The sequence below is a fragment of the Lolium perenne genome, chromosome 7 (assembly GCF_019359855.2).
Source record: "Lolium perenne isolate Kyuss_39 chromosome 7, Kyuss_2.0, whole genome shotgun sequence".
Taxonomy (NCBI): Eukaryota; Viridiplantae; Streptophyta; class Magnoliopsida; order Poales; family Poaceae; genus Lolium; species Lolium perenne.
Genome location: NC_067250.2, coordinates 321,782,679 through 321,793,769, shown reverse-complemented (window position 1 = coordinate 321,793,769; position 11,091 = coordinate 321,782,679). Strand labels below are relative to the sequence as shown.

The 11,091-nt window shown below is 44.1% G+C and overlaps 1 protein-coding gene across 1 annotated transcript; it reads left to right on the top strand.

Moving 5' to 3' along the window:
* Nucleotides 1-8,608: 8,608 nt before the first annotated feature.
* Nucleotides 8,609-10,402, top strand: LOC139834055 (uncharacterized). Its single transcript, XM_071824438.1, has 2 exons — nucleotides 8,609-9,152; nucleotides 9,870-10,402. Exons 1-2 carry the CDS (start codon nucleotides 8,609-8,611, stop codon nucleotides 10,400-10,402), a joined length of 1,077 nt encoding a protein of 358 aa, XP_071680539.1.
* Nucleotides 10,403-11,091: the final 689 nt, after the last annotated feature.

Below are 11,091 nucleotides of genomic sequence, written 5' to 3'. Positions count from 1 at the left end.
AGAGCATGTTGATGTGAACTTCATTAAAAACAATAATTTCAACAATAATGCTTATATGAATAATTTAGGTAGCAACAATTATAGGCCATATCCTTCAATAATGTAATGCTTATGGCAATTCTTATGGTAATTCCTGCAGCAACAATAAAAGTGCATCCTCTGATCTTGAAGTCATGCTTAAGAATTTTATTAGTAAACAAACTGCTTTCAATAAAACTGTTGAGGAAAAGCTTGGTAAAATTGATATTCTTGCTTCTAAAGTTGATAGCCTTGCTCATGATGTTGATTTTCTTAAATTAAAGGTTATGCCTCATGATGTTAAAGAAAGTAAAACTTTGAATACCATTCAAGTTAGAATTGATGAAAATGTTAGGATATTGGCGGAATTGCATGCTAGGTGGGAAAGAGAAGATGAAATTGCTAGAAATAATAATTTGACTAAAATTTGTACCATCACCACCACCAGTAGTAATGAAGTCTCAAATGCTAGCCACTCTCCTACTATTAATGGTAAAATAATTGGTGTAGGAAAAGTCCCCGCTCCTTCTACAAAATTGCCTAGAACAACTGAAACTGCTCCTAATAAGTGTGCTGAAATTTTTCAGAGTATGGGAGACAATAGTCCTCTTACTTTTGACAATAATGAGTTTGATTTTGATGATTGCAATATCTCTGAAATAATTAAGTTCTTACAAAAGCTTGCTAGAAGTCCTAATGCTAGTGCTACAAATATGGCTTTCACGAAGCATATTACAAATGCTCTTATGCAAATTAGAGAAGAGAAATTAAAGCGTGAAGCTTCTATTCCTAAAAAGTTAGAAGATAGCTGGGAGCCCATCATTAAAATGAAATTAGATGGCTTTGATTGCAATGTTTTATGTGATCTTGGTGCAAGTATTTCTGTTATGCTTAGAACAATCTATGATATGCTTGATTTGCCACCGTTGGAACAATGTTATTTGAATGTTCATCTTGTTGATATTGCTGCAAAAAAAACCTTTGGGGAGAGTTAATAATGTTCTTATTATGGTTAACAATAACCTTGTCCCCGTTGATTTTGTTGTCTTGGATATTGAATGCAATGCTTCTTGTCCAATTATTTTGGGAAGACCGTTTCTTAGAACTATTGGTGCTGCTGTTGAAATGAGAGATGGGATTATTAAATATCAATTCCCACTCAAGAAATGTATGGAACACTTCCCTAGGAAAATAAAGAAGTCACCTTATGATTCTATTATTAGAACAAATTATGATGTTGATGCTTCTTCACTTGATAATACTTGATGCTAGCTCTTTTTCTGCGCCTAGCTGAAAGGCGTTAAAGAAAAGCACTCTTGGGAGATAACCCATGTTTTATTTCTGTAATTTTTCTTTTGTTGAGTCTTGGAAGTTATTAACTCTGTAATAACCTCTCCTTATCATTTTTATTTCATTTTTATGCCAAGAATAGCCTCTAATAGGAAGGAAGTAAGATTTGGGGAAGTTGCTGTCCTGAAAACAGATTCTGTACTGTCACCATAAAATTCGTATAAATAGCCAGGGAGGAATTTTGTGCTGCCAATTTTTTTGAATATGCCCCAGGTTAGTATCTAACTTTCTTTAGTTTACCACTTTTCGAGATAAATAAAATAAGATTTTTGAAAAAATCGATCTTTACCTGCTGTTCTGTTTTGACAGATTTCTGCCACTATTTGCATTTGCCTCTTAATCTCTTTCTTTTTGAGTTATTTTGATCAAAGAGTTTTTTGAAGAGTTGCTACAGTATATAATGCTTTAATATATGTTTGATATATGTTAGAACTGAATCCAAGTGGATTTGTTTATTTTGATTGAACTAATGCTGCTAATAAAGAATTGTGTGAAGTTTTGTATGAAGGAAGTTTTCAAGTGTAGGGAGAGAAGAATGATGTGATGAGATGAAGAATGGACAAAAGCTCAAGCTTGGGGATGCCCCTGCACCCCAAGAAATATTCAAGAGGTACAAGCGTAAAAGCTTGGGCATCCCCTCTTCATCAACAAAGCAACAGGTCATCTCGCTATGCGCTATATTTTTATTACTTTATACGCTATGTGCTATTCTTGGAGCATCTTTATTTTGTTTTGTTTTGTTTTGTTTGCTGTAGCATATGTTGGATCCCGGCACATTTGTTTTGGAGAGAGACACGCTCCGTTTTAATTGCATAGAACGCTCTAGTTTTCGTTGTTATTGTTCTACGAGTGTTCTAGTTTTCTAGTACTGCGTTTAGCTCTTGGTTTTCGATTCTAATTATGTTCAGAGCTCGTTAGTATTCTTTATTTATGTATGATTAGCTCTCTAGTCCATATTGTTTTTCATCTCTGAGAGTTATTTCAAATAAGTTGATTGGTGTTGGAGACGAGTAAAATGTTTCATGTTTATAGTGATGCAGAAGGAAGCTTGTCTAGACTGTGGCATAGACTTTGGCATGTCATGTTGGATGTTTTTCTTATAATATGCTTAGTATTTATTGTTGTAGCATGACTTGTCTCAAATAGCTGAGAGTGCATAATGTGCTATTGAAAGAATCATGTGTTGTTTCCATCATACAAAGCATAATATTGTGCTATTCTCTTTTGATGCTTTATTGGGTTGACTTGGCACATGCTTATACCATGTTATGAATATAACCAGTCAACTAAAACCTCTATGATCATTTAGTTTTTGACTGGTAATATCACTTTATGCTTTGATTGATAATGTTTTGTCGCTATGCATGATTATGGCCATTATTGCTCTCTTAGTTGGTCGCTCCCAGTCTTTTGCTAGCCTTCGCCTATACTGAGTATGAGCTCTACTCGTGCATCCAACCACCAAAAATCAAAGTTTGCCAATTGTGTCCACAATATCTACCTATTAGCATTATTGCTATTCCAAGTATGTTTATCATGTTTTTATTTACCTTCCAAATTAAATTTTGGCATGAGAAAATTAGTTAGTAAAGCTCTCACGAACTTGATGGCACATTTACTTTCTTGCACTTAATAAACTTTATAATTGTTACTATCTTATGAAGTTTATATGTTTGCAAATTGCGTTTGGGAGTTAGCACAACCATGCTTTCATGGGAAATGCTTTCAACATTGCACTTATTCCTATTTAGTTGATATCCTGTTCTTTTGTTTATGGATGCCTAGCGGTGCGAAATAAAATGGTAACTTGTAAGTCCATGGAGTTTGTATGTATGTTAGAGAAACGCCTGGGCCGCCAATTTAAGCCATGCATCATTCATGGTGGAAATTTACAGCGAACCATAGTGGGCATTCTATGAAGCATCTTCAATAAAAAGCTATACCCATAGTAAATAAAAGGATTGCTGAGATGCTCATTGTCTGTTTGTCTTGTCATTTTGGCATGGGATTGCTCCTATGCAGGAGTACTTCCATATCATGGGGCAGGAGGTACCCCGTTGGCGGTTCTCGATGATACATGTATACTTACAATGACAAGAACTTATTTGGGACCTAAGTTGAGTAGCATGAGGTTTAGGTACTCGTATTCAAGGGACATGAGATTTTCAACTTGTGATTTGGCAAGCATATAGCTCATATTTGCACTCACATTAACTTTAACCATTCAAGATGCTTATGATAGGGGCAATGAGAGCTCAAAGCTAATGAGTACCATACTTTTTGGAAGGTTTATAAAACTTGTTAATCTTGCTTACTCTGCAAAGAGTCTTTCTTTTACTTTTATGTTGAGTCTTCATCTTATTCTCTATGCACCAATTAAGAGAGCATAGTTGTCATTCTTAGTGCAATGTGCATAGTCCCAAAATTATTATTGATTGATTCATGATTATGACTATTGCTTGTTCTTAAATTATTTGTATCTAGTCACCCTTTGAACTTTAAAGGTGTCCTAGCATTTATGTTTTGCTACTTCATAAAGGACATGTTGAGTACCACTTTTCTATGTTTTCTCTATGCTCATAAACAAACAGTTGCTTTCAATGCACTATTATTCATGATCCTTTGTTTGAGTTACTCTTCATGTTATAACATAGTTGCTAAGTTCTATTGTTAGAATTATATGTATCATGCCTATGTTTAGAGTACTTTGATCCCAGCTTACAATGCTTTACAATAACTTGATCAAGATTGTGTTGGCTTCATGTCACCTCAAAAATTATTTTGTTATCACTTACCTACTCGGGGATGAGCAGGAGTTAAGCTTGGGGATGCTTGATACGTCTCAAACGTATCTATAATTTTTGATGCTCCATGCTTGTTTTACGCCAATTTATATATGTTTTGCTCATGCTTCGTTGCACTTTTATACATTTTCCGGCACTAACCTATTAACAAGATGCCACAGTGCCAGTTCCCTGTTTTCTGCTGTTTTGTATTTCAGAAAAGTTGTACAGGAAATATTCTTGGAATTGGACGAAACAAAAGCCGAAGTCAATATTTTACTGTAACGGAGACATAGTCCGGAGGGGAGATGAAGAAAGGCCACAGGGCGGCCAGACCAACCCTAGGGGTGGTGTGGGACCCCCCTAGCCTCCACCGACATCGCCCCTCCACCTATTTATTCGCGATCTCGGGAAAAACCTAAACACTCGAGCCTCCATCCACGAAAAGTTCCGTCACGGCCGCCATCGCAGACCCTAGCTCAGGAGGGTTCTGAAGCTCTCCCCGGCACCCCGCCGGAGGGAGAAATCATCGCCGAAGGCATCTACATCTCCATGGCCGCCTCCGAAGTGATGCGTGAGTAGTTGATCCCTGGACTATGGGTCCATAGCAGTAGCTAGATGGTTGTCTTCCCCAATTTATGCCTCATGTTTAGATCTTGTGAGCTGCCCTACATGATCAAGATCATCCTTATGTAATGCTACATGTTGTGTTTGCTGGGATCCGATGAATATTGAATACTATGTCGAGATCGATTATATATTCTTGTCATATGTTATTTGTGATCTTGCATGCTCTCCGTTGCTAGTAGATACTCTGGCCAAGTAGATGCTTGTGACTCCAAGAGGGGGCATTTATGCTCGATAGTAGGTTCATGCCTCTAGTTTCCTGGAAGAGTGACAATAACTTCTAAGATTGTAGATGTGTTGTTGCTACTAGGGAGAAAACAACAATGTTTTATCCAAGGGTAATTCTATTGTTTACTTTACACAAATTGCTTAATGCGATAATCTGTTGCTTGCAACTTAATACTGGAAGTGGTTCGGACGATAACCGGAAGGTGGATTATTAGTCATAGACGCAGTTGGATTACGGTCTATGTATTATGTTGTAATGCCCAAACGAATCTCATAGTAATCATCTTGTCATGTATGGTCGGTATTCTGTCAATTGCCCAGCTGTAATTTGTTCACCCAGCATGTTATTTATCTTTATGGAGAGACACCACTAGTGAACTGTGGACCCCGGTCCTTTCCTTTACACTGATAAATTCATCCACTGCAATCCCGTTTTGTTTACTTTCTGCAAGCACTGTTCTCTTTAATTACTGCAAACATCTCCTTCCACTCGATACATTTAATCCTTTGTGTTAAGCAAAACTGGTGAGATTGACAACCTCACTGTAAGTTGGGGCAGAGTATTTTGGTTGTGTTGTGTGCAGGTTCCACGTTGTTGCTGACACCGGTAGTGCGCCCTGCCACTAGTCAGCTAGCAACACCTTCAGAAGTCACGCCTTTCTCCTACTGGTCGATTAATCCTTGGTTTCTTACTGAGGGAAAACTTGCTGCTTTGCTCATCATACCTTCCTCTTGGGGTTCCCCAACGGTGTGCAATCTGCGCTCACCAGAAAGTATCAGAAACCATGGTGACATCATCCCTCTGTCCACCGCACGGCTGGCACAGTATTAGGTCTGCGTCACCTTCAGTCCAGAGGCCAGAACTGAAACCCCTGCGGCTGGCAATACTGCGCACGACAGGAACGATCAGGGGCAGGATGGCGAAACTAGCGACATCAACGCCAATGCCACCATCTTAGTCAAGGAGCAATCAGAACTCAATCGACATTGGCTGGTAGCTGACCTATCGAAGTCCATCACCAAACTGATGGAGACCACCAATAGCTGGGCCGATGGTGAAGACCACGTGCAGAAATCCCGCCCACATTGTAACGACAAAGAAAACGATCAAATGCGTCTGAATGGCTCGGGGAGCCGACAAGATCGCGGCAATGATCCGCAAGAGGAGGAGAGGTCGCGGCTACGAAGCGACCGACGGCACCAACACGGTTACCGCTGGTCACACTGACTGGCGCAGTGACCAGCGCAACGACCAACGTAATGACTGTCGGGATGACAGCCGCAATGGATCCGGAGGCAGCCAAAGCAGCCGACAAGACCGCCCTCCACGGGTGCCCGACCTACCAGCCGCAGAGCAGCTGAACGCTCCCTGTTACTTGCACGCCTACATCGACTCAAAAGACAACGTCAAGAAAGCATCTCACCTGCTCAGGGACCATCGACAGTTCCTCGAGCTTCAGAAGTTGTACGAAACACTAAAATCTGGCTCCAATGCGCAGGTGCTCCCGACGATATAGGGTGCACCCGCCTCTAGCCAGTCGCCCACGTCACAGTTCCAGGACCAGCAGGACCAACCTCGCGCTCCAGCCGAAGTTTTCCCTCCCCCGCGAGGGCAGGTGAACATGATCCACAAGACCAGCATCTCCAAAAGGGAGCTGAAAAAATTCACGCGGGAGATAAATCTCACGGAAATCACCATGGCGAACGTCCTAGAGTGCATCGACTGGTCCGAGCAGAGTATTCTATTCAGCAGGGCCGATCATCAAATGGCCGTTCCAAGGCCAGGTAATGTTGCGCTAGTAATCGAAGCACAGATTGGCCGTTTAAAAGTATTCATGGACGGAGGTAGCGGCTTAAACCTTCTGTTCGCAAGCACGACGAAGGCAATGGGCATCACAACCGACATGCTACAAGAATCTAACACAGGATTCCACGGTATCATCCCGACCCTACCCGCGTACCCTCTCGGCAAGATCTCTTTGGATGTTGTTGTTGGCAAACCCGGTAACTTCAGGAAGGAACGACTCGAGTTCGAGGTAGTGAATTGGGAATCACAGTACCACGCTAACCTCGGGAGGCCAGCATACGCCAAATTCATGGCAGTAGCCCACTATGCGTACCTGAAACTCAAGATGCTAGGCAACAACGGGATTACAATCACCATCCACGGGAGCTTCTCATGATCCGATAATTGTGACAAAGACTTTCATAAGATCGCCTCCAAGTTCGGGGTTAAGGAGGAGCTCAATGCATTAGACGTACTCACCGATCACAAGCAGCCACCTACCGATAATCGGAGCGCAAAAACTGACGAGTTTGAAGTTGCTAAGGAAGCAAAGAAACATCAAGTGCACCCCTCTGACCGGCAGAAAACAGTCAACACGTCGGCTGACCTTATTATCGCATAGGAAGGCACACTCATTGAGTTCCTTCGTGAGCGCTAGGAAATATTTGCATGGAACCATCCGACATGCCAGGTATTCCTAGGGAACTCGCTGAGCACACCCTCAATGTTGACCCCAAAGTTAAACCTGTCCAGCAGATACTGCGCCGTTTCTCGAAGCTGAAGCGCAAGGCCATCGGCGAAGAAGTCAATCGGCTCCGCAAGGCTGGATTCATCCGCAAACTCAAGGAAGCCAAGTGGCTAGCTAACCCAGTTATGGTGCTGAAGAAAGATACGACGGTTCTCTGCATGTGCATTGACTTCACCAGCCTCAACAAGCATTGCCCAAAGGACCACTTTCCGATACTGCGCATAGACCAGATCGTCGACTCTACGGCGGGCTGCAATCGCCTCTCCTTCCTCGACGCTTACTTCGGCTATGTACAACCAAATCAAGCTGAAGGAGGAAGATCAGGAGCTGACTGCGTTTATCACACCGCACGGTGTCTATTGCTACAACGTCATGACCTTCGGTTTGAAGAATGCAGGCGCAATGTACCAGCGGTGCATGCAAGTCTGCCTCGAGGAGCATATTGGCAGGGACATCGAGGTTTACATCGATGACATTGTCGTCAAGACTAGGGATGCCGCCACACTCATCGATGATCCTCGAGAGACCTTCGACAACATTGACCGCTACAAAATCAAATTGAACCCGAAGAAGTGCGTCTTCGGGGTCCCTGGAGACCAAGTACTCAGGTACTTTATATCTTCCCGAGGAATCGAGGCCAACCCCCTCAAAATCAAGGTCGTCCTCGACATGGAGCCGCCAAGGAGCTTGCAGCAGGTGCTACAATTGGCGGGTCGGGTGGCAGCTCTCAGCAGATTCATCGCCAAGCTAGGGGAAAAGGCACTGCCCTTCTATCACCTGATGAAGAAATCGGAAAATTTTGAGTGGACATCAGAAGCTCAGGACGCTTTCGACAATCTTAAGAAAGTCATATCGACTTCCCCGGTTCTCGTCACCCCTCATGACAGGGAGCCGATGCTACTCTACATCGCCGCTACAAGTCAGGTGGTCAGCACCGTGCTAGTCGTCGAACGCGAAGAAGCATGAAAGATTCACGGCGCCCAGTGTCCCGTCTACTACCTCATCGAAGTACTCACCCCAGCTAAGCAGCGGTACCCACATTTCCAGAAGTTAGCATAAGCCATATGGATGACAGCACGAAAGCTGCAACACTATTTCACGGAGCACCCGATCACCGTCATCACTGAAGCTCCGCTGAAGAACATACTCACCAACCCAGATGCTACGGGTCGAGTATCTCAGTGGGCCATTAAGTTGGCGCCACACGATATCTCCTACGTCAATCGAACAGCCATCAAATCACAAGTCCTCCCAGACTTCTTCATCGACTGGATCCAGTCACAAACGCCGGCCACTCCAGATACATCGGGCACCTGGATCATGTACTTCGATGGCTTGAAGCGAAACATGGGCGCCGGGGCTGGCGTCGTCCTCATATCAGCTCAAGGCGACAAGATGAAGTATGTACTGAGGATGAAATTCCCGCTACCAACAAACAACGAAGTAGAATACGAAGCACTACTGCACGGCATGCGCATGGCAAAAGCATGTGGCACCACACGCCTAGAGATCTACGGGGATTCGAACCTCATCGTGCAGCAGTCGATGAATATGTGCGATGCGGTCAGCGACAACATGATTGCCTACCGTGAGATGTCCCGCTTGATGGAAGGTAAATTCGAAGGCTACGAACTGAAGCACATCGGCAGGGCCAGCAACGAGGAAGCCGATACTTTGGCAAACATTGGCTCCGCATGCTCTGCAATTCCGGACGGAGTCTTCTACGAATTAATCAATCAACGTTCCAGCAAGGTCAAAACTCTCGCGCCGCCCACATAGTCGACTACCGACTCGGGGGCTGCGCCTGAAGCAGTCGACAAAAACATCGTCATCGGCCCAAGCCAGCAAGTTCTGCTCCTCGAGCCAATTTGGACTCAGCCTTTTCTTGCGTATTTACTTCAGCAGGAGCTACCCGACGACCCAGCAGAAGCACGGCGTATCATACGGCGATCTAAAGCATACACGGTGGTAGCATGCGAACTCTACAAATGGATTATATCGGGCATATTTCAACAATGCATCGCACTCGAAGATGGAAAATCTTTGCTGCGGGAGATACATGAGGGCACTTGCCGCCACCACGCGAGCAGCCGAGCACTTGTCGCCAAAGCCTTCAGAGTTGGGTTCTACTGGCCAACAGCAGCCAAAGACGCTAGGGACCTAGTCATGAAGTGCGACCCATGTCAACGCTTCGCGCCAAAACCACACGCTCCAGCCACGGACCTGATGATGATACCTCTCGCGTGGCCTTTCACGCAGTGGGGATTCGATCAAGTCGGGCCAATGCCGAAATCTTCGCCATGAGGGCATACTTGTCTATTGGTCGCAGTCGACAAGTTCACCAAGTGGATAGAAGCTATACCAGTCACCAATCAAACGGCTGCAACAGCAATCAAGTTCTTCAACGGCATCACTTGCCGCTTCGGTGTACCGCACAACATCATCACGGACAATGGAAGCAACTTCGCCTCTGATGAGTTCCATAAATTATGTGAAAGACTCGGCATCAAACTCAACTTCGCTTCAATCTCACAGCCTCAAACCAATAGTCAGGTGGAGAAGATAAACGGTCTAATCTACGATGGAATAAAGAAGCGTCTCACAAAGGCAGCTGGTGCGTGGGTCGAGGAGTTGCCATCAATACTTTGGAGCCTACGTACCACCCCAAACAGATCTACGCAGTACACACCTTTTTTCCTAGTACACGGAGCCGAAGCTGTTCTGCCTGCCGATGTTCGATTTGAAGCACCTCGGGTCATCGCGTACAACGAGAGAACATATGTTCAAGCACTCCAAGACGCCATGGATCTAGTGGACGAAGCTCGCGACATCGCCTTGGCCAGAACAGTCGTGTACCAGTAGGCAATACATAACTATCACAGCCGAAGGGTACGCACCCGAAGCTTTAACAAAGGTGATCTAGTGTTACGACTGAAACAAAAAGGCCATCTGAAGCTAGAATCTCCATGGGAAGGACCTTACGTTGTTACTGAAGTCATCCCAGGAGGTGCCTACCGCATCAAGAACACTACAACTGCATGGATTGGTGGAGAGCAACCCATGGAACATTGCGTAGCTGCGACAATTCTATGTTTAGGATTTTTCCCTTCCTTTATTTCATTCAATAAGGCTTCTTGGCCACATCAAAGGCTATATGTACATCAGTTATAGTTTATCAAAACAGTTCAAGTTCATCCATGCAAGTATTACTCCCTTCATCAGGACACACCCGATGTCACTCAGGGGCTCCTGGAAGCTTTTTTGACTGCCACGTCTACTCCCATCGGGAGCGCTGGTCTACAAAATAAACATCGTTTACACGATAAATGAAATAAACCTTCTAAACTATAACCGCAGCAAGCATACACGAATGCCCGGGAACTACAACCGATAAGTCCTGAACACAAAGCATACGGCTCCGCGCAACACATCATACTCACGATAAAAGCGCCACGAGTCAATCAAGCTAGCAGTGCACTCGGTTGCTCAGGGGCTGCCGCCAATGCAACTTAAAATAAAATTACGACTCTGCACGATACCTTGTCTTCACG

What these genes read in the sequence shown, in the direction of transcription:
- LOC139834055 (XM_071824438.1), top strand. Translation starts at nt 8,609, where the DNA reads ATGACAGCACGAAAGCTGCAACACTATTTCACGGAGCACCCGATCACC. An exon ending in GATGTCCCGCTTGATGGAAG is followed by an intron (nt 9,153 to 9,869) that starts GTAAATTCGAAG and finishes TATTGGTCGCAG; the next exon opens with TCGACAAGTTCACCAAGTGG.